Consider the following 22744-nt stretch of genomic DNA (forward strand, 5'->3'; position numbering starts at 1 on the left):
CCAAAACACCCTTCCCGCAGATGTCTGCACGGCTGTCTCCCTCACCTTCCTCAGGTCTCTGCTCCGATGCCGCCTTCTCAGTGAGGCCCGCGCTGACGGCCTATTAAAAACTGCTCCCTAACCCGCACTTCCCAGCTTAGGTTTTCTCCCCAGCACCCTCGCTGACGGACGAGTACACATTTCACTCTTCATTTCCTTGCTGTTTATAAACCCTTCACCTTGAAGAACGTAAGTTCACAAGCACAGGGATTTTTACGTTCACTGCCTGGCACATAAGCAGGACCTAATGAATCTTCGGTGGATGACGGAATGATTAAATTTAATTAATTCATTAAATATAATTAGGACTTATTCTTAATTAAGCATTACTTTTCGCTACCATGGATAGCTGCTGTCTGTGTGATCAATTTCCTTCTCATGTAATTCTCCCCACAGCCCTGGGGGCGGGGACACTGTCGTGTTTTCATATTTTTGGATGAGTGAACTGAGCCCAGAAAGGTGCCGGAGCCGTCCTACGAATAAAGAGCAGAGGCTCCTGGACTCCTCCTCTGGTGCTCCTGGACCAGAAGGGTGTGGTCTCCCTCCCCGCCAAAGCCCCTCCTTACCAAAGCAAGATAACTGGATCAAGAAATCGAATTGGTAAAAGCAAACGTTTTTATAGTATACATACACACACCGGGTCAGGATGACAGTGCCAGGTATGGGCGGGTGACAACTGCCGCCGTCCCCACAGGGTAGGGTCTGCCCCTCCCCTCGGGTGTCTTGGTGCCGTGTCCCAGGCCAGGTTCCCCTGGGGCTTGGGGCAAGCCTGGAGAAGCTGGTCAGGCTTCACCCCAACCCTTTGCCCTTTGCCACCTAAGGGCAGCCTTTGTCACCTGCCTGCCGGGCTCCACCCCCACGGGGGGGGCGGGGGACTAGGGGGAGCTCGGGTTCTCGCTGTCCCAGGGTCAAGGCTGCGCGCAGGGTCGTGTTTGCTGCAGGTCTCGCTGACGCACGGGGACGGGAGAAGATGACGTCGCTTGCCACAGCAGGTGGCGTGGGCAAGGGCCACCTGGGCGGTGCGGCCGGGGCCTCTCCACCCCCCATCCCCGGAGGTCGCTGGCCCCAGAGCCGCTGCCCACGACCGCGACCCTCAGTAGGGGTAGGGGGACACGGCGATGAGCAAGACGAAGACGCTTTGGTGGCGCGGCGCCGCGGCGCGCACGGTGAGCCGGTAGAGGCCCGCGCGGGTGAGCGCGCGGCGGGTGTAGACCGCGCCGCGGCCGGCGCGCAGCGGGCGCAGGGCGAAGGGGCTGCGCGGGTCGGACTCGAGCACGCTGAGCTCCGTGAGGTTGGCGGGGACGCCGGCCTCGGAGAGGGCGGCCAGGCGGGCCACTTCTTGGAGGGCGCGCACGCCCAGGGGCAGCGGCAGCAACTTGTACTGCAGCGTGGAGGGGCCGCCCGCGCTGCAGTCCTGCGAGCAGCGCCGAAAGCACGTCCTGCGGGCGGGGCAGACCGACGGACTCTGGGTTGCCATCTGAGCGTGCCCGGTCGCATAAAGCGGATCTCACCCCCGACCTCCGCAGTTCAACCATGCGCCGACCCCCCACCCCACGCGCCCTGTGCCTCTCTACAAGCGCCACTGTTAGCCCATTTTAGAGAGCGGCAAACTGAGGCCCCAGGAAGCCAGAGACGTGCCCTTTCCCATCTGAGCAGGTCCCCCCCATAGGTGATAAAATTTACAGCCCTCCATGTCCCCCGGAGCCCCAGAGCTGTCACGGGGTCTGGATTTGGGGGGTGGGGTTGTACTCAAAGACTCGTGCTCAGCCTTGCCAAGGGCGCCCACTCCCTCTTTCCCCCCACCTCAGCCTAGGCTTCCTGGTTAGTAGAGTCCGGGGCAAGTCGCCACCCCAGGTTCCTTCCCCTAACAGCTGCAGCTGGTTGGCGCTAGCCAAGGCCCGTCCCCACGTCTGTGCGTGTCTAGGAGTGTCTGTAGCCATAGTGAGAGAAATGTATTTTGTGTTTGTGTAGCTGCGCATGTCTGAGCCCTGGGGTTTTGTGGGGGATTCTGGGTGGGGTTTATGCACCTGCACGTGTGTTCCTGTGTCCAGAGTTTCCTGAATGTATGCATGTGTTCCCATGTGTCCCTGTGTGTCCATCTCCCAGCACCCCTCCTTCCAGTTCTCTCCCGACTCTGGCGTCTCCCAGCCCCCTGTGCTCCATGCATGGCCCAAGCATCACTGTGCAGGGAATGACACTGTCCAGGTGAGCTCACACCCCAAGTGGCTGCAGGAAAGTGCTTGAGGGCACACTGCCCCGTGAGCTCAGGGGCCCCACCCAGGAGTCCTGGCAGGGTTGACCCACTGACCCTAAGAGGGTCTCTGCCTGAGGGTTTCCTTCCTGGAGGCCCTCCTTCCTCCTTCCGGCTATACAGGAGCCAGAGTGTCGGCTGCCCAGATCCTGGCAGGGAATCCTCCCCATTCACCCCCTTGCCAACTCAGCCCTTACCCAGGGCTGGAGCCCTGCTGGAAGGTGGCAGGACACGGCGTGTTCACACACTGGTAGCTGCCGCGGGTGTTGAAGCATATCTGGCCGGGCCCGCACTCGATGCCGTCCTCCTGACACTCGTCGATGTCTGGGCAGGGAAGTAGGTGAAGAGATGGGGGGTAAAAAGATGGAGCAAAGGGGGAGGGGCCCAAGAAGGAGCCAGGGAAGGCGTGGGGGGAGGGTTAAGTGGCAGCGAGGTGCACGGCCCCTTCCCCGGTCCCCAGCCAGCCTGACCCATGATAGCCCAGGTGGCAGTCTCCTAGCACCTCCCCATTTCCCCAGGTGGGCACTCTGGGGACCTCCTAAGGCTACAGCTGGGGTGGAGAGGCTGGGGGAGATGAGGGCTGCCTTCGGACTCAGAGGAGCCAGTGCCCATGATCCTCTCTGCCCCCCGTAGGAGCCCCACTCTCTCAGAGGACATTCACTGACCCCCGTGACAGAGGGGGGTGGTGGAGACTGGCAAGGCAGACATGATTCCCGCTTTACAGGGAAGAAGCAGCATGGCTGGCCAGATCCCAGAGCACCTTAGTTAGGGAAAATGCACTGGCCTGGGAGTTGGAGGACTTCCCTGCTACTCCCAGCAGCAGCTGCCTTGCTGCGAGCACCGGCTCTGTGCCCGCCCTCCACACGTCTCTCCCCAACATTTAAGGGAGGCCTCTGTTAGCCCCATCTCACCAGGAGACTGAGGCACAGAGAGGTGAAGTGAGTTGCCCAGTGACACACAGCAGAGCAGCAGCCGACCCCCAGGGCTGTTTTCAGAGCTGCCCATGCAGTTTCTTAGCTCCTGCTTGGAGTGTGGGTCCCGGCCTGGCTCTGGCCACCCGGGGGTGGCATTTACCCCCTCCCTGCCCCTCCCTCACATGAGATGGTTGGGAAGGGGCTGGAGAGAGCAGACTGGGTGGGAGAAGCCCCTTCCTGCTCACCCTGGCAGTTCTTCCCGCTGGGGAGGAGGCGGTAGCCAGCGGGGCAGAGGCACTGGTGGCTGCCCTCGGTGCTGCGGCAGGCGCGCCGGCACAGGTTCCTCACCCAGCACTCGTCCAGGTCTGGCCCGGGGCGGGGGGCGGGGACAGAGAAACACTGAGTCACAGACGCCCAGGTGGCCACACGACTAACCGCAGGGCTCGGGACAAGCCAGCGAAGTCCCTGCCTTAGGCACCCGGCCTTCTCCCTGCCCTGCCCCACCCAACCCTGGATTGCGAGGTTAGGAGACTCCCTGGGCTTGCTGCGCACCAAGGCATGGGGGGTGGAGACAGCGCTTCCAGGACACCCTCTGCCCAGGTGGCAACGCTGAAGCACATCCGCCCTCCAGGCTACCCTCCCCCTTCGCACCTCTGCAGCCCGGCGCCAGTCTCCGCAGGGCCCAGGGACTCTCCTCGACACCCCCTGCCCCTGTAGCAACCCCTGGTCCCTGTTCACATTCTCATGTCAACCTGGAACATACTCCTTCCCTGCCTGACTACTTCACCTCTGCACACCAAGAGGAGTGTTCTCAAAGTGGGTTCCTGGGAACATCTGCCCTCCCTCTGGGTAAAGTGTGCTGAAGTCAAATGGTTTGGAAAGGACTCCATCCGCTGTGGAAGCCCCTCGCCGATGAGCACAGCCAGGACTCCAAGAAACCTTGTAGCAAGGAGGCTTCCATCTGCCTGCACCGCCTACCCCGCTTGCCTGTGAACCCTGGGTTTCTGAACACGGGTGTGGTACCCACACGCCCAGCCCAGGAGCCTGAGACAACATAGCGGGGTGTGTCCCCGGTGGGCACGGCTGGGGCTCGGTCTTACCCGTGCAGACGCCGTTCTGCCGGATGAAGCCAGGAGGGCACCAGGCCCGGCCCGTGCTCAGGGCTCTGGGGCCCGGTTGGAGGGAGACCCAGGCGTGGTAGGACCCAGCGGGGACGGGGTCGCGGGGACGCAGCCAGGCCACCAAGGGGTCCCGGTGGCTGACGGTGGTCACGTTTGGTCCACTGCGCTCCAGCGGGGCGCAAGTCTTGCCGTCTCGGAGGAGGGTCTGGCCTGGCGGGCACAGGCAGCGGTAGCTGCCCTGGAGGTTGAGGCACTGGTAGGCACAGCTCCGGGGCAGCTGCCGGCACTCGTTGATATCTGGAGAGGAGCAGAGCCAGGCAGGGTGCCAAGGTGGCTCAGGGCGCGCGGCAGCCGCTCCACCGGGCTCCAGCCGCCTCTGCTGCTCTCCGGCCCTCCCCAGAATCCAGCTGCCTCACCCGTGCACACAGGCCTGTCCCCAAGTCCTCCCTCTCCTGGACCACCCCCAGCCTCTTCTCCCGCTCCAGCCTCTACTGCTCAGAGGGGACCCCCCACCGCCCCCAGCTCTGGGCTCCGGACCCCAGTGTCCCTCAGCACCCCTCCCTTCAGCCTCCTGTGAGGTCCATTCCACCTGCAAAGCCTCTCTGAGACCCACCCACTTCTCTCCACCCGCCTCCTCCTCATGGGCTCCCAGGGAGGGTGACCTGGCCGGGCAGGGGGTGAGGTTTTGGTGGAAACAGCAGGCAAAGCACGGATCAGGCACATGCTGGGCACGCAATCGGTGTCGGCTGCTGTTCTATTCACAGGACTCGGTGCCACCCGTCGTAACTGATCCCTGCCCGTGAGCTGTGGGTGCTGACCAGGGTCCCAGGGAGGGCGTGGCTCTCCCCATACCTAGGCAGGGCAGGCCGGGGCCCTGGGCCCGGTACCCCCTGGGGCAGCCGCAGCGGTGCCCGCCTGGGGTGTTCTCACAGATCTGGCTGTAGTGACACTCGTCCGTCTGCTCCAGACACTCGTCCACATCTGGAAAGGCAGGGGCGAGGGCGGGGGGGTGCTGAGCCCACAGTCCCTCCCCTTAGGACATACCACGCGTCTCCGCATCTGGGCCTCATCTGCGTCCCCATCTCCAACTTCAGTGCCACCAGGAGGAATGCCAGTGTTTGCCACCACCCTTCCTACTTATACCAGCTTTGGAGGGTAAGAAGGTTCTGGGTCCCAAAGAAGGAAGGGGCTTAAAAGGTGGGCTTTGGAGGCAGAGTCCTGGGTTTGGACTCAGCTCTGCCATGTCTCTTGATCCTTGAGCCAGTAACTGTCCCTCTCTGAGCCTCAGTTTCCGCATCTGTAAAAAGGGGTCACGATAGGACTCCTTCATGGGATCATGGGGAGAAAACTGGATCATATGCACCTGAAGGGCTTAGGACCCTGGTCTATGGGCCGGGCTCAAAAACTGGTGAGAAGAAAGGAAAGGAGGGCGGGAAGAAGGCAGGAGCAGCCCTAGAAATGGGATGAAATGGGATGAAATAGTGGGAGGACTGCCTCTTCTGAGTCCAAGTTTACCTCGCTCTCCCCCTCCACTGACGGCCTCTCTTGGGGAAACCAGGAGGACCCACAGTCATGAAAGCCTAGAATTCTAGAACAGGAAGGACCCCAGAGGTCACCCATCCAGGGGTGGCACCTAGGTTTTGTCTCAAAGGCCCACTGCCACTGATTCCTAGTAGCCACTGTAGCTGGAGCAGCCGTGTTGAGAAGGATTCAGAGGCTGTCTGTGGGCTGGACCGTGACCCACGAGGGGAAAGAGGGGAAGTGGCAGTAGCTGTAGCACACGTGTGCCATCCCTGACCTGGTCCCCCTTCATCAGACAGATGAGAAGCCTGAGACCCAGAAAGGAAAAGACACTTGCCAAAGGGACTCAAGTCACCAGCAGCCAGGCTGGGTCAGGACTCAGACCTCCTGAGCCCAGCTCAGGCTTTCTCCCCGGCCTCACTCGACTCCTTCCGCCAAGAGAGTTCCAGTTTCCCTGAAGGCCCAGCGTCCCAGTGACACACAGCATGCCCTCTGCTGAACCCTGGCAACCACTGGGTCCCCGGGAGTCGGGACAGCCCGGCGCCCTGCCCCTGTCACCTTCACAGCCGGCTCCACCAGTGGCCACCCGGAAGCCGGGCTCGCAGTTAGGGAGGCAGCGGTAGGACCCCAGCAGGTTCACGCAGCGCTGTCCCTCGCGGCAAGGGTCGGGCTCCCAAGCGCACTCGTCCACATCTGGGGGGGGGACGGGGGCAGGGGCTGCAGGAACACTTGTCCCCAGGCCCCGCCTACCCACACAGCCTTTGTCCTTAGGCCCAGAAGCCCCTGGCAGGAAGGTCCCCACCCCTCCTGCTAGCTCTGTCCATCATCTCGGCACCCCCAGACACACAGGGCCTCCTCTGAGGGGCCCGGAGGCCCTGGCCTGGAGCATCTGAAGTGAGGCTGTGATAATGCCCTTTGGGTGCCCCGAAGAGACTTGGCCACACCAGGCCCCGCGGGTGGGATGGAGGGACACAGGTGTGGGATCAGAGTCCAGACAGCGTCCCAGGGTCAGATTCATCGTCCAGCAATTTCACTATGGGGGCAAGCAGGGCAAGCAGGCCAGATGGGTATCAGCTCACTTCCAAGCCCGGTGGACTGGAAATGCCTGCTGAGGGCTGGGAAAGCTGCTGAGGCCGCGTCCAGGCTCAGCGGGTGTGCGCGCCGCGAGCACGTGGCGGCCACGTGCGTGTCTTTAGAGATCCCCATCGCCCCCAGTACTTGAGCCTCTCCCCTCTGTGGCCCTCAAAATGAGAAGTTCTCAGTGGGAACAGGGCATGGGAACCCCTAGGTTCACGTGCCCTGAGGGATGTGCCCCCTGGCCAGGGTCCCAGCCCCGGAATCTCCCTGAGCACACCTGGGCCGGGTCCAAGACGAGCCTCTCCACCTGGGGCCCACTCACCTCTGCAGGTCCTTTCGTCCCTGGCCAGGGTGAAGCCAGCTGGGCAGGAGCAAGAGAAGCGGCCGGGCACGTTGCGGCAGGAGTGGGTGCAGGGGCTGGGACTGCCCGAGCACTCGTCCCTGTCTGCGGGGTGGGGAGTGGTCCGGTGGTCTGCGCTCACGGGCCCTCCAGCCCTCCGTCCCTCCCAGGCTGAGGCCTCCCTCGTCCCTGCCGGGGTGAGGAGGGGTGCTCACCCACGCAAAACTCTCCCTGGGTGTCCAGCTCAAAGCCCTCTGGGCAGCCGACTTCATTCTCTTCTGCTAGGCAAAGGGGACAGACCCTGAGGACACGAGGGCCCCAGTGCCCAAGGCGCCCGGGGATAGAGAGCCCAGGCCCTTGTGGGGGCCCTGGCAGGATCTGGCTGGGGCAGTGGGGGGGTGGAGAGGGCACGGGGTCCTCACCAGCTTGCAGGGCCGTGGAGAGCTGGAAGCGCAGGGCCTTGGCCTCGGGGTCGAAGGCCGAGCTGACAGCGGAGGCCCGCAGGTGCTGCACCAGCTGGGGCTGGGGGCCCTGGGCCGCGTTGTACCGGATGCTGTGGTTGCCGCGCAGGAACGACAGGAGGCCGTCCTGCAGGAAGCTCTGCGTGGAGCCCACAAAGAGCCGGCCGGGCCCCGTCTGCACGTACTGCTCCTGGAAGTCCTGCAAGAGGCCGGCGGGGAGGACATCACGACGTCGACTTCCAAGGGGCGAGGGACCCTCCGCCCCCAGTGGGGATGCTGGGGTGTGGGGCTGGTGGGCCTTTCAGCTCTTCTTCCAACCAGCTGGGCACCCTCGAGCTGTCTGTGAAGCTGGGTCAGAGCGCCCTCCTGCCGTGGGGTTATTCCTCCCCTGGGCCCAGCCAGGCCACGCCCCAGACCCTGCTGGGGAGTCAGGAAGGAAAGTGGGCCCAGCTGCTCGGGGAGGGCTGGGGCAGGACAGGCCACTCTCTCGCGCGCGTCCCATCTGCACACCCCAGGGCTCTCCCCCCACCTGCACTTGCAGATCTGCGTCCGCCAGGCTCTCGGGGACGATGCCATTGACCACCACGTCGAGGAGTAGGAAGCCATCGGGATCCAGGCCCCGGGCCACCTGGGTCATTGTGAGCAGCTCCCCTGCAATCCATCCCCACCCAGCCTGGAGTCACCTCGGGGGAGAGGCCCTGGGCTCAGACCTCAGCCCCACCTGGCCCACCTCGGGGAGACCCCCGCTCACCTGTGGCAAACTCCACATGCGACTCCTGCTGGAAGCGGCCGCCCGTCAGGGAGTGGCCGTTCAGGGCATCTCCACTCTCTCTGGCCAGAGCCCAGTAGATGGGGGCGATGGTGACCACAAGCACCCGCATCAGAGGCCCTGGACGGGGTGGAACCAGAGGCTGGGTTAGAGCCAGACCCCGAGGGCAGCCGCTCTCCTGCCCAAGATCTCTCTGCAGCTCCCTACTGCCCCCAGGAGAGCTCAGCCCTTTGCCTCCCGACCCAGGCCTAGCCCGTGATTGCCTGGGCCGGGAATTAGGTCAGAAGGTGGGAAGCGGTGAAGACAAAAACTACTTCGCGGAGTAGTTGTGAAAATTAGCAAAATATATTTATACAAAAAAGTGCCTTTAATATTCAACTGAATTCAATAAATATTGAGGGCTACCGGGTCCCCACAGAGCATGGGACTGCATCGACCATCACTACATACACGCTGGACCAAGCAGAAAATCAACTGTCTCCTAACTTGCAGACACCTTCCGGAAGAGCCTGGAAGAGGGAGGATGGTTCTAAACCACTGACTTGGAAGAAAGAGCCCAGAAGTGCCCTGGACACGGATTCTCAGACCTTTTCCCGCGATGCCCAGCCCTCCTCTCTGGCCAGGGGGGGTCTGGGACTGGGGAAGGGGCAACGCTGTTTGCTTGGGGCCAGGGACGGTCCAGCTTCTCAGCCACACTGCTGGCTCAGAAGAGGCACAAGAGGGCTGACGTTCACAGGAGCCAGCTGGGCCCCCGTCCCTGGGAGCAGAAACGTCTCGGCCTCTCTGTGCCTCTGCTTCCACTAAACAGAGCCAGGCACGCCCGGCCTGGAGCCAGATGCTTCTCCGTGGTTCCTGCTCCTGAAGCTGGAAGAAGCAGCTACACCTGGGCAGCGTCTCACTTCACTCCCTCTCTGCCGACAGCCAGCCCGGAGCGACCCCCCCACCCGCAAGCCAGAGTCCCCTGACCCCCCACTGCTCACACAGTCTGTGGTCAAGGGCAGCTCTGGAGGGGCTGCTCTTAGCAAAGCCCCTGTCAACACTGCCCTCTCCCTGCTCTGGACCCCCATGAGGGGATGCAGGACCCCCTGGGCAGGGTGAGACGGCAGAGTCCATTACAGCAGCGTCTGTAACGTCTCTCCAGAACATTCCATTTGCTTAGGACACACTATTTTATGAATCTGTTTGGAAGTGGACATTTCTTGGTTCTCTGGGCCTTCTAGCTTATTTTGTTCTCCACGTTTCCCCTTTTCTGTCCCCTGCAGCCCACATCCCTTACTCCTTGCTAGTGACCCCTTCCCTTCGGTAGCAGCTCTTAGCCTTAACAGTGGGGAAAAAACCTCACACAGCAATCAGTGGTTTCAAAAGTCACAGTCTGACCCTGCATTCACATAATACTGGTAATTTCGCACTCTCGGGCTGATCTTAAATGCAGCTATTTTGGTTGGTTGGGGGCTGTGGGGTGGAGAGGAGGTGGCCTGCACCTCGATCCACTTTGACTCAGACTCAGCTCAGGTCGGAGGGTCCCCAGACGCAGGAGGTGCTCTGGCCCCCACTTACCCACACTCGCAGGGATGTGGCTGATGCTGCTGCAGATGGTGGTGACCCCAGAACGTGCCTCCTGCCGCACGCTGGTGTTGAGGACAGCCGTACCAAATTTCTGCCCATTGATCACCCCAGTCACGCTGCCCCGGCTCCCCCGGGGCTCCCCTGTGAGGAAGGAAGAGAACAAGAGCGACACTATCCACCGCTGTGCCCTCAGGGATATGCAGGTACTGTTTTCCATTTCATGAAGGAGTAAACCGAGGCTCAGAGAGGGGCAGTAACTTGCCCAAGGACACACAGCTAATGGGCGATGAACTCAACACTCAGGGAATCCTGGCTACTAGACAGAAGGGAGACATTTAAGAGGAGCCCCACACAGGAACGGTACCAGCTTCTAATTCTGGCTCTGCCATCACCTTCTTGAAAACCTGGGCACGTCTGGCCCCCAAGCCACACCTGAGTTGGCTTATCTATAAAGTGAGGAGGTGGGACCACAGATGCACCAAAGACCTGTTGGGTTCTAAAATGCCAAGTGATGGGGGCGGGGGGCCTGGCACACTGGAGGAGGCAGGGCACCGGGCCAGGAAATGAATGCTGCCACCTGAACGCTTCCCATTCCATCAGTGGCCCTGGCTCCAGCTGCCCTGCAGCAGGCCCAGCTGGGGTGGGCTGAGTTCCTAGCAGCCGCCAGGCAGTCTGCTAGCAGATGCTCTTCAGCACTAATCAAATGGATTCCACAGGCACAGGGGGATGCTTCCTCTGGCTAATGGGCCGGCTGCCTCGTTTGGACAGATGGCAAGAGACAGAAGCTAGCCTGACTCTCCACTCACCAGCCTCCAGGGGAAATTGACAACGAATTGCCAATGATCTGTCAAAAAACTAACATACAACACTCCACTGCCAAGATCCTAAGTGGGTAGATCGGGGGCTGGTTAATTCTGGATTCCAGGAAGCAACGCCATTTCCTGCAGCCCTTAGCTGGGGTTGGATGAGATTTGATGCCCATCTGGGATGTCTCTCGTCAATACCTGCAGCTCTGGGATTTATGGGGGGGACAGGAAAAGGCCATGAACCTTCCCCTGGCCTTGTAATAACGGGGTAAGGAGGTGTTGGGAGCAACAGACAAGAAGGCAGCAGCATGACCCTGGCAGTTTTAGAAGGGGACAGGAAATTGGAGGCCAGGAATGACAAGCCACTGGCAACCTTCTCAGACATGAGGTGACTCAGCAGCCTCTTGTCCCCCACAAGGCCAGGATGCCCCTCCCCAGACTTATGGGAAAGGAGGGAGAGAGTTAGGGGGCCTCAACGCCTTTGAATATCTTTTATATAGCAATGTCCCTTGAAGGAATTTATCCTATAGAAATATTCAGTCCAGCACACAAAGATGTGCACCACAGGACTGTGTTTGGAGGGGAAACTGGAAAAAAACAACAACCCACAAACCTGTTGTTTATTTAATGAAGCCAACAGCAATTAAGTTTAAAACATGTTCCTATGGGGCTTCCCTGGTGGCGCAGTGGTTGAGAGTCCGCCTGCCGATGCAGGGGACATGGGTTCGTGCCCTGGTCCGGGAAGATCCCGCATGCCGCGGAGTGGCTGGGCCCATGAGCCATGGCCGCTGGGCCTGCGCGTCCGGAGCCTGTGCTCCGCAACGGGAGAGGCCCCAACAGTGAGAGGCCCGCGTACCGCAAAAAACAAAACAACAACAACAAAAAACATGTTCCTATGGAATGGTATGAAATCATTACAGAAGGTGTGAACTAGGCTACTGTCCATGATAGAGTAAGAAAATATGGCATGTTGTAAACACAACTTGTACACTTGACCTCATTTGTAAAAAGAAAGAAGTGTATCTCTTTACATTCAGAGAAAAAGTGTAGAAATATATACCCCAGATAATTACCTGAGCTATTTCTAAATGAATTATGGGAGCTAACTGATCATTACTTTTATCTTCACACATTTAAAGAAATTATCTGGCCTTTCTACAATTAACATACACAAGGTACAAATTAGTTGTTTCCATTAAAAAAGTAAGGATGCTGTTATGGGTTGACCTGTGTCCTCCTAAAGGATGTGCTGAAGTCCTAGCCCTCGGTACCCGAGCACGTGACCTTATTTGAATGTAGGGTCTGTGTACAGAGGTACCCATGTTAACATGAGGTCGTGAGGGTGGGCCCTAACCTAATATGACTGGTGTCCTCATATAAAGGGGAAATTTAGAGACAGACACGAGCACAGGGAGGATGCCACGTGATCATGGAGGCAGAGAGAGGGGTGCCGCTTCTACAATCAAGGAACTCCAGCAAACTCCCAGAAGCTAGGGGAGAGGCCTGCAATAGATTCTCTATCATATATCTCAGAAGCAACCAACCCTGCTGTCACCTGGATCTTAGATTTTCACCCTCCAGAACTACAAGATCATATACTTCTGTTGTTTTAGGCCCCGCTGGGCAGGGAATCCCACCCCTGTCCACAAAGGTCTGGGCAGGGAGGTTCCATACCTCTCACGGCCAGGAAGGCCCGGGCTGTGGCAGAGCCCAGGAGGTTGTGAGCAACGCACTCATATGCGCCCGCATCCCCAGCCTCCACTCGCTCCAGCCACAGGCTCCCGTCCGTTAGGGTCCTGAGCCGCCGGCTGGTCCGCAAGGGCTGGCCCGCTCGCAGCCACTCCACCGTGGGCACCGGCTCTCCAGAGGCCTGGCACCGCAGGGCCACGGCATCCCCAGATCTCACTGTCACGTCTTGGGGCTTCACCTGGAACACTGGGGCACCTGTGGGAGGTCCAGGGCAGCTTTTAGAAACATCTTATTATTTTTGTATACAGGCACACGTTGGAGATACTGCGCGTTCAGTTCCAGACCTCTGCAGTAGAGCAAATATCACAATAAAGTGAATCACATGAATTTTTTGGTTTCCTAGAGCATATAAAAAGTATGTTTATACTGTAGTCTATTACGTGTGCAATAGCATTATGTCTAAAACTACAACCTATATATCTTAATTTAAAAATAACTGATTGTGGGGCTTCCCTGGTGGTGCAGTGGTTGGGAGTCCGCCTGCTGATGCAGGGGACGCGGGTTCGTGCCCCAGTCTGGGAGGATCCCACGTGCCGCGGAGCGGCTGGGCCCGTGAGCCATGGCCGCTGAGCCTGCGCGTCCAGAGCCTGTGCTCCGCAACGGGAGAGGCCACAACAGTGAGAGGCCCGCGTACCGCAAAAAATAAATAAATAAATAAAAAGAGGTCTTTCCTGATCACCCCCCAAAATTGCCTGAACTTTGAATTACTCCACAACCATGCTCCGCTTCATTGATGGAAGATGGGAGTTTTATTTTAATTTTCAGAAGTTTGCCTTTAATTTTTAGAAGTTTGATAGCAATGTGTCTCAGTGCAGACATCTTTGGGTTTATCCTGTTTGAGTTTTCCTCAGCTCCTTGAATTTGTAGGTTTATGTACCTGGTGAAATTTTGGGGAATTTCAGCTCTTGTTTCTTTGATTACTTCTCACCTGTCTTTCTCCTTTCCTTCTGAGGCTCTAATGAATGAATGTGAGATCTTTTGGGGGTAGTCCCACAGATCGCTGAGGCCCTGTTCATTTTTCTCCCCAGTCTATTTTCTCTCTGTTGTTCAGACTAGTTAACTTCTACTGTTATATCTTCAAATTTGCTAATTCTTTCCTCTGTCCTCTTTGTACAATTACACCCATCCACTGAGTTTTTAATTTTGTTTATTATAAATTTAGTGCTAATTTGGTTCTTTATATCAGTTTCCTTGCTGAGATTTTCTACTTTTTCACGTTTAAGCATGTTCACAGCTGCTCATGGCCACTTTCAAGTCCTTGTTGAGTTGAGATTTTCCTTGTTCTTGGTATGATGAATAAGTTTCAAGTGTATACTGAACAGTCTGAGTTGAAAGACCCTAGTTCTTTTAACAGGCTCCCTCTGACGCTGCCACGGGAAGGAGGTGTGGCCTCATTATTTCCAGGTGAAGGTAGAAACCCCGCTTCCCCAGCTGGCCTCCACTGACACCCCAGAACAAGAAGGGGTGCTTTACCATCGCTGGGCAGGCACACAGTTCAGAGTTCACACTAGGCCTCCACGGATATCAGACCTGGCTGGGAGGGTGATTGCCCCCACTTGGCCTCATCTGACACCATGACCCCCTGCCCACCCCGCAGTGCGGGGAGAGGGGTGCCTCGGGACAGCAAGGAAAAGGCAGAAGTGTAGGTTTCCCACTTGGTCTTTGTAGATGGGTGTTTGGCTGGAACAGGGTGTCATTAGCTAAGTTTTCTAGCTTGATATGCTGTCCTTTTTCTGGTCCTTTAGCAAGAGAGAGCAGACTTTTGGGGGGCCCTCATTTTTTTTTTTTTTTTTTTGTCTGAGCCCATTGGTATTTCCAGGTTGCTGTCTTCTCAAGCATCCTGCCCAGGATATATGAGGCAAAAAGAAAAACTAGGGATTTTGCTGCCATATCATCCCATAGGTCCCAAGATCCTTGGCCCACCCTTCTTTTCTCTACCTTTCAGAGTCTTTCAGTGTTTCTTTTCTATATAAAGTTTAGAGTTTTTAAGCTGCCCTTAGCAAGAAGCATAAGCAGAAGTGCCTCTAATTCCATCTTGCCTGGAACCAGAAACCTCCCTCCCTCACCCCCAACCACGACAAAAACTCTCAACAAACTAGGTATAAAAGGGAACTTCCTCAACCTGGTAAAGGGCATCTATAAAAACCCATAGCTGACATCATACTCAGTAGTGTAAGACTGAATGCTCTCCTCCCTAAGCTGGAGACGAGGCAAGGCTGCCTGCTCTGGCCACTCCTATTCAACCTTGTGTCAGAGGTTCTAATCAATGCCATAGGCAACATAGAGAAATTAAAGGTATCCAGAGGGGAAAGGAAGAGGTAAAACCACTCTACTCATAGAAGACATGTGGAAAATCCTAAGGAATCTGCCAAAAAATTACTAGAACTAAATACTAATTTAGCAAGGTTGCAGGATTTAAGATCGAGATAACAAAAATCAATTGTATTTCTATGTATTAGCAACGAAAAATCCAAAAAATCAAACTAAGAGAAGAATTCCCTTTACAAATAGCGTCAAAAATCATGCAATACTTAGTAATCAATTTAACAAAAGTACAAGACTTGTACCCCGAAAACTACAAAATATCACTGAGAGAAATGGAAAAGATCTAAATAAATGGTATAGAACAACTGGATATCCATATGCCAAAAAAAAAGAGGAATTTAGATCCTTATCTCACACAAACATTAACTCAAATGGATTTGGCCTAAATATAAGAACAAAAACTGTAAAAATTACAGAAGACAATGTGACCTTAGGTTAAACAAAGATTTTAAAAATATAACACGATCCATAAAATACTATTGGACTTCACCAAATTTTAACACTTTTGCTCTTCAAAGGCAAAATACAGGAAATGCAAATACAGGCCACAGACTGGGAGAAAATATTTGCAAATCATCTATCTGATAAAGGACTTGTATCCAGATTATGTAAATGACTCTTAGAACATATTAATAAGACAATCCAATTTAAAAATGAGCAAAAGACCTAAATAGGCACTTAGCCAAAGAAGTCATATGAAAGAGTAATAAACACATGAAAAGATGCTCAATATCATTAGTTATTAGGGAAATGCAAATTAAAACCACGGTGAGATACTACTTTGTAACCACAAGGATGGCTAAAATTTAAAAGACTGACATTACCAAGTGTTGGCAAGGATGTGGAGAAACCAAAACCTCATACACTACTGGAAGGAAAGTAAAACTGTAGAGCTTAGTTTGGTGATTTCTTAAAAAGTGACCTATACGGTGATCAGGTCACCCAGCAATTAGACTCCCAGGAATCTCAAGAGAAAGAACATATATCCACACAAAGACGTATACACAGATGTTCACAGCAGCATTATCCACAAGAGCCAAAAACTAGAAACAATCTAAATGTCTAGTGACTGGGGAATGGATAAACATAATGTGGTCAATCCAGACAATGGAATACTACTGAGCAATAAAAGGGAATGATGTACTGACATACACTGTAACATGGATGAACCCCCAAAACATCGGTAAGTGAAAGAAGTTGGAACCAAAAACTGCGTATGATTCCATGTATGTGAAATTACCAGAAAAGGTACATCTATAGGGACAGAAGGCAGATCAGCAGTTGCCTGGGGCTGGAGGTGGGAACGGAAATTGACTACGAATGGGCAGAGGGAACTTGGAAATATTCTAAAAATGGGTTGTACAATGCTATACATTTACTAAGAATCACCAAACTGTATACTTATAATGGGTGGATTTTTTCACTTAAAAATTGTGGTAAAAAACATATAACATAAAATTTACCATCTTCCTCATTTTTAAGTGTACAGTTCAGCAGTGTTAACTGTATTCGCATTGTTGTGCAACCAATACCAACATCCATCCCCAGAACTCTTTCATCTTGCCAGACTGAACCTATATCCATTAAACACTAATTCCCATTCCCCTCCCCCCAGGCCCTGGCAACCAGCATTCTGCTGCCTGTCTCTGAGAACTTGACTGCTCTAGGGACCTCATACAATTAGAATTACACAGTATTTGTCTTTTTGTGACTGGCTAATTTCACTTAACATGACGTCCTCAAGGCTCATCCATGTTGTAGCATGTGACAGAGTTTCCTTCTTTTTTAAGGGTGAATAATACGAATGGGTGAATTTTATGGTATGTAAATTATGTCTCAATAAAGCTATTTAAAAAAAATTTTTTTGCGGTACACGGGCCTCTCACTGTCGTGGCCTCTCCCGTTGCGGAGCACAGGCTCCGAACACGCAGGCTCAGCGGCCATGGCTCACGGGCCCAGCCGCTCCGCGGCATGTGGGATCTTCCCGGACCGGGGCACGAACCCGTGTCCCCTGCATCGGCAGGCGGACTCTCAACCACTGCGCCACCAGGGAAGCCCTAAAGCTATTTTTAAAAAAGGCAAAATTCTGGACGGTGATTCCCTCGAGAGGGGGTAGAGACTGGAAGGGGGCATGATGGGGGGGGCGGGTCTGGGAACTGTTACTGTTCTATTTTCGGATCCGGGTGCAGGTTACCTGGGCGGGTTCATGTTATGAAAATTCATTGAGCTGTACTCTTGTGACATGTACCCTCCTCCTGTGTGTGAATCTTCAATTAAAAGTTTCATTAAAAATCCTTATTTATTCCTGTTTTGTAAATAAGTTCATTTGTATCGTTTTTTTAGATTCCACATATAAGCGATATCATATGATATTTGTCTTTCTCTGTCTAACTTACTTCACTCAGTGTGACAGTCTCTGGGTTCACCCATGTTGCTGCAAATGGCATTATTTTATTCTGGTGGGGGAGGGATAAATTGGGAGACTGGGACTAACATATACAATACGCACTACTATATATAAAATAGATAACTAATAAGGACCTACTGTGTAGCACAGGGAACTCAATACTCTGTAATGACCTATATGGGAATAGAATCTAAAAAAGAGTGGAGATATATATATATATATATATATATATATATATATATATATGTGTGTGTATATATATGTATAACTGATTCACTTTGCTGTACGGCAGAAACTAACAACATTGTAAATCAATGATACTCCAATAAAAATTTTTTTTTAAATCCCTATTTAGACTTATTTTTAGCTATAACCTGCTTGGCAAACACAGGCGCTGTCACTATGATCTCAATGACAGTTTTGAGTTCTGAATAAACAGGCCCCCCAGGCCTGGCTGCTGGGTCCCCAGTACTCACCAGCCCCTAATTCCCATTCCACATTGGGGAGACAGTTCATGGGACTTCAACTGTGTGTTCTGAACAAAGATTCAGAATGGCCCTCCATTCTCATCACACAGCCTGGGCGGCGGCAGCCACAGCCTCGGCACAGCTGCCCCCTGGGCGCCCACCTCACTGGGTGCCCACCTCACCTGGTCCCCACCCAGGGCCCAGGAAAGGTGGGGCTGAGACTCACTCTGCAGCACAAGGACCACCACTTTCTCCACCGCGCCCAGCTCATTCTCTGCCAGGCACTGGTATCGTCCCGCGTCGTCCTTCTGTGGGTGGGCATGGGAGTGGGGGCGTGGCATTCAGGAGAGGAGGACGAGGGGGCGGGGAGCATCTGGGGACAGTTGGGCACAGACAGGGGCACCTGGAGCAAGACCCATCTAACCAGGAGGAGCTTAGAGCATAAGCCAGCCAGGGGCCCGCAGATTCCACCAGAGGGGTTTCCATGGCTGCCTGTCAATAGAATCCAAAGAGAATCCAGCCCCTTTCACCCCTGGAGCTTGGGGTGGTGACAACTCATTGCTCTAAGGGGAGCTATATGCTGCAGAAGCATGATTTAGATGCACCTCTTCCAAATTGTGTACGTTAAAGTATTATGACTCCACGGCACATTATTAGGAATTCCTTAGAAAACGGGTTTTGTGTTGGAGCAAGTTTGGGAAACACTGAGGTAGACAAGAACAGGTTTCAGCACTGCAGGCTCCCTGGGGCTTTTATTGTGCGAGTGCGCACTTCGAGTCTTCCAGAGGGGGAGGGTTTGCAGCACTTCCTGGCCTTGGTGATAGGGAAGTTTCTTCCCAGGATATCCACGACCATGGCAGTGATGCACCTCAGGAAGAATGCTGGCTCAGATTCGATTCCAGTGGCAGCACCACCATGAGATGGAGCTGGGGCAGCCTGAGGCCACTGTCCACGCCCAGAAGATAATATCCCGGAGGCCACTCCCAAGGGACTGTCAGCGGGCAGCACGGCATGCAATTAAGAGTATAGATTTGGGCATCAGTCCGAGATGGGACCGAATCCGGGCTCCACTGTTCACCATGTCTCTGGAGCCTCAGTTTCCCCATCTCTAAAACGGGGATAATAACCGATAAGATTGTTGTAAGCATCAAATGAAATCATGCTCCCTAAATGCAAGGCATGGTGCCTGGTCCACAGCAAATACTCAGGTCACGGCAACCCTTACTGCTGCTGCTGCTGCTGCTGCCTTTACCAGTCTGAGACAGGCTCCAAGATGGGCAAGATCAAGGACCCCTAAGATGAGTCCTTGACATCATCGAACTGTGGAATTCTGCAGCACCACTGGGACTTGGGACACAGAAGGGAAGGGAAGCAGGGGCTGCCCCTGAGCTCAAGCCTTTGGAAATGGCGTGGAGTAGGAATCAGGAGACCTGGGCTGGGGTCCTGCCTCAGGTGCTCACTGGCTGTGGGCCTCTCTGACCCTCGGTGTCTTCATCTGTAAAATGAGGCACTCTTATCCGCTTACTCTGCTCCATGGGGTTGTTATTAGTAACATATATTGGCCTTACTGAGGGGCCGATCACTCTTAAGCACCTGGTGTGGGTCATCTCACTGACTTCTCACTATAAATCTATGAGGTAGAACCATTATTAGCCCCGTTGAATGGATGAGGTAATGGAGGCACAGAGAAGTTAAGCCACCGGCTGGAGGTCACCCTAGTTAGTCAGGCGAGGATCTCTGGGTACAGGCAGGAAAATGCTTTGTAGACTGTAGAGGGTGGTGCCAACCTAAAGAACCGTCTTGGATAATCAGACAAAGTGGAGGGTTGTCCCAGGTGGCCCCAGCCCAGGCCCCGCCTTGCCTCGGTCCTACGGATGGTCAACGAGCCATTCTGCAGCCTGTGCCGGAGCCGGCTTCCCTGCAGCAGAAGGCCATCTTTGATCCAGTGGATGTTGGGTGCCGGGTCTCCATGGACCACACAGTCCAGCCGGACGCTGCCCCCAACGGGTTCCACCAGGTAGGAAAAAGCCTCCCCTTGTAGGACAGGAGCCTCTGCACAAGGTGACAGTGGACAAGGAGTGAGAAAGGAGGTTTCCTTCAGGCTAAAATTCCCATAAATTCATCCCCAAAAGCCTGCCAGACAGACCCCAGGAACCTATGGAGGTTCCTGCTGGCTCAGCACGGCTGTGTGGAGTCAATACATCTGGGATGGCATACAGCTTCCATGTCGCAGGTCAAGTGAACTAGACTGGCAGTGGCTGCCAGGAACACTGTGCTGAGAAGGATTTGAAGTTGAGTGCGGATAGTGCTATGATTGATTAGTGATGCCTGAGACAGGCACAGGAGGGGAGAAAGTGTATGAGTGTCATACACTCGCGCTCAGAGACGGATTAGCCCAGTGGCAGGGTACTTCGGAAAACAAGGGCTACACAATCATTAGGACACCTCTGTTGGACATAGCAACACTAAGACATCCCTGATTCTCATTTCATGCAACTCTTAAACCACTCTTGGATGCCCTGTGCTGGTTTTCATCCCTGCCAGTTTCCTGAGGTTGAATCTACCAACAGTACAGTTGAATCCTGGTGCCTTGGGCAGCTCATTCCCCTCCATCAAGCCCCACCCTCCCATCCTAAAGTTGGACATACAAGTCACAGTGACATGAGGGTTACTGTGTGGGGCTGTGGGGGGCAGGGCTGTGGGGAGCAACTGGCAGGCTGGCGAGATTCACGCATTGTTTGCCAGGGTACCTTGGCCCCCGTCCCCCTCCCACATGGACACCATCCAGCTGAGGGCAGTGCTTCAGGCTGATGAGTCAGATCTCAGTTCTCCCTAAAGCCGGTCATCTGGGGAGGGTAAAAAATACTGATGTCGAGGCCTCACCTTTACTGAGTCGGGGGTAGGGCCTCGGTATTTTATAAAGCCCCCCAGGAGATCCTACTGCCCAGCCAGGGTGGAGAGGTACTAGTTCAGCGATCAGGAGGCCAGTTTCTTAGAAAAACCACTAGGTTGGGTCAGCAGAGGTCTGGAGAAAGACCACATGGTCACTCCCTACCCTTCACGTGGACGAAGCTGACCGCTTGCACCCGGTCCACTCTGTTCTCGGCCCAGCACACGTAGGTCCCGCTGTCCTCTCTGGTGACTGCCGTCCGCTGCAGTGTGCTGCCCCCGTTCTGCTCGGTCACTCCCTCTGTGGCAGAGAAAGAGATGCCCCAGGGGGCTCTGAGCTCAGGGTGCCAGGGACCTCCTGCCCTGAACACTTAACTCAGGCCTCGGTGTCCAGCAGGTGCTTCATAAAGGCACAAAGCGTCCCCTCCCTGCTGGAAGCCTAAGCAAGTGGGATGCTATCGTGGCAGGCACAGGATCAGGTGATGAGGGTGAGGTTGAAGACCTGCCTTTTCTCATTTTCAAGTCCACACCGCGAGTATGGTGAGTGGCCAAGGGTAGGTCTTCGGGGGCCTATTAACATGTGGCACTTATAGAGATATTGTCATGCGTTACATATAGATGTATATATATTATATTTTTAAATTAATTTTTAGGGGGGCTGTACCACACTGCATGAGGGATCTTATTTTCCTGACCAGGAATCGAACCCGTGTCCCCTGCAGTGGAAGCGCAGAGTCTTAACCACTGGACCTCCAGGGAGGTCCCAAGATGGTTGCTATTAACAGCCTTTGTTTTCCCTGTAATCCTTAGACAGTGCCCCTCCACCAGGAATAAGGACAAGTGCTACACCGACGGGGCATTTACTTGGGCGAGGCCTTGCCACGCAAGCCTCCTGCATTAAATCATTCCACCCTCAGGACCCCTGTTATCTCTATTTCAAGATGAAGAGCTGGGCTCAGAGAGGCTGAATCTCTCTCCTGATCTCTCCGCCCAGGAAGCAGTGAGGTTGAGGCAAAGCCTTCTGCACAGGTAGGCAAAGCCTTCTGCACAGGTGTGCAAAGGTGGAGCACTCGTTTCCCAGCACCTGGACTTGGGTACAGGAGGATGTGAAAACATCACTTTGCAGCGGAGGAGACTTAGCAACTCATCCATTCGGCAGACGTTTATTGAGTACCACAGGGCCTGTGCAGGCCTTGGACCTCCCTAAAGGTCACTGGGGACCCAGGTGAGAGGAGAGAGCCCCCCATGAATGGAGTGTGTTGAGGGGCCCACAATGGGAGCAGCAGCGCTAGGCTGGAGCACAGGCCCCTCTCCCGGCCCTGAGGTCTCCAGGGTTGAGTCTTTTTCACAGGTGGCTTCTTGCTGGGTCTGACGTGTGACTGGTCACATAGGGCCACATGTGTGTTTGCCCTGTGCCCCAACGCAGGGCCAAGTCTGGAGACCCAGAACCCACAGGCTGACTGGTACCGTCTTCCTCTTCACCGGGTTGGGTCACCCCACCCCGCCCACCCTCTTCAACCTCCCAGGGTCCTGGGTCTCTGTCCCACCCGCCCCCAGCAGGCCCAGACCTGTGACCGGTTGGTTGTTGACAGTCCAGCCTATTCGGGGCGTAGGGCTGCCACGGGCCGCACAGTGAAGCCACAGCCTGTCCCCAAGGTTCAGGCTGCGGTCCCCAGGTAGGCTGGTGAAGACAGGCGGTGCCAAGATGGCGAGGTGCATGAGGCGGCGGGCGCGGCCCACGGCATTCTCGGCAGTGCAGGTGTAGGTGCCTGCATCCTGGCTCTGTGGGCAAAGGGAGGGGTCAGCCTGATAACCGCCCCACCCCAACATGGGCCAGAATGCCCCCGCGGACCTGCTCCCTGGCAGGTTCCCATGGACCATCCAGCCCAGAGAGGCAAAGTGACTTGCCCAAGGTCACACAGCTAGCAAACAGCTCGGCTTCACCACTGCACCTCCCTGCAGCCTTCCTATGGCTATGCGCTTTGATGAAATACAATTTATATTTTAAGGCAGGACAAGAAAAACTAAACATGAGATTCTCT

The 22744-nt window shown here is 55.0% G+C and overlaps 1 protein-coding gene across 5 annotated transcripts in view; it reads right to left on the minus strand.

The window, feature by feature from the left end:
- Positions 1–636: 636 nt before the first annotated feature.
- Positions 637–22744, minus strand: part of HMCN2 (hemicentin 2) — a 150618-nt gene continuing 128510 nt past the window's right edge. For 4 of the 5 annotated variants that reach the window (XM_060154067.1, XM_060154065.1, XM_060154066.1 and 1 more), the window contains 17 exons: positions 22271–22484; positions 20869–21003; positions 19675–19865; positions 18040–18121; positions 12540–12809; positions 10051–10200; positions 8476–8613; positions 8254–8375; positions 7686–7923; positions 7479–7541; positions 7246–7368; positions 6405–6539; positions 5178–5306; positions 4305–4622; positions 3450–3569; positions 2488–2614; positions 637–1478 (listed from right to left, as the gene is read on the minus strand). In XM_060154067.1, the coding sequence (XP_060010050.1) occupies positions 1133–1478; positions 2488–2614; positions 3450–3569; positions 4305–4622; positions 5178–5306; positions 6405–6539; positions 7246–7368; positions 7479–7541; positions 7686–7923; positions 8254–8375; positions 8476–8613; positions 10051–10200; positions 12540–12809; positions 18040–18121; positions 19675–19865; positions 20869–21003; positions 22271–22484 (2901 nt within the window). In that variant the 3' untranslated portion in view covers positions 637–1132. Of the gene's footprint in view, positions 1479–2487; positions 2615–3449; positions 3570–4304; positions 4623–5177; positions 5307–6404; positions 7080–7245; positions 7369–7478; positions 7542–7685; positions 7924–8253; positions 8376–8475; positions 8614–10050; positions 10201–12539; positions 12810–18039; positions 18122–19674; positions 19866–20868; positions 21004–22270; positions 22485–22744 lie in introns of those variants that run through there. The other variant, XM_060154068.1, reaches the window with a different exon arrangement.

The sequence above is a fragment of the Lagenorhynchus albirostris genome, chromosome 7 (genome assembly GCF_949774975.1).
Source record: "Lagenorhynchus albirostris chromosome 7, mLagAlb1.1, whole genome shotgun sequence".
Lineage (NCBI taxonomy): Eukaryota > Metazoa > Chordata > Mammalia > Artiodactyla > Delphinidae > Lagenorhynchus > Lagenorhynchus albirostris.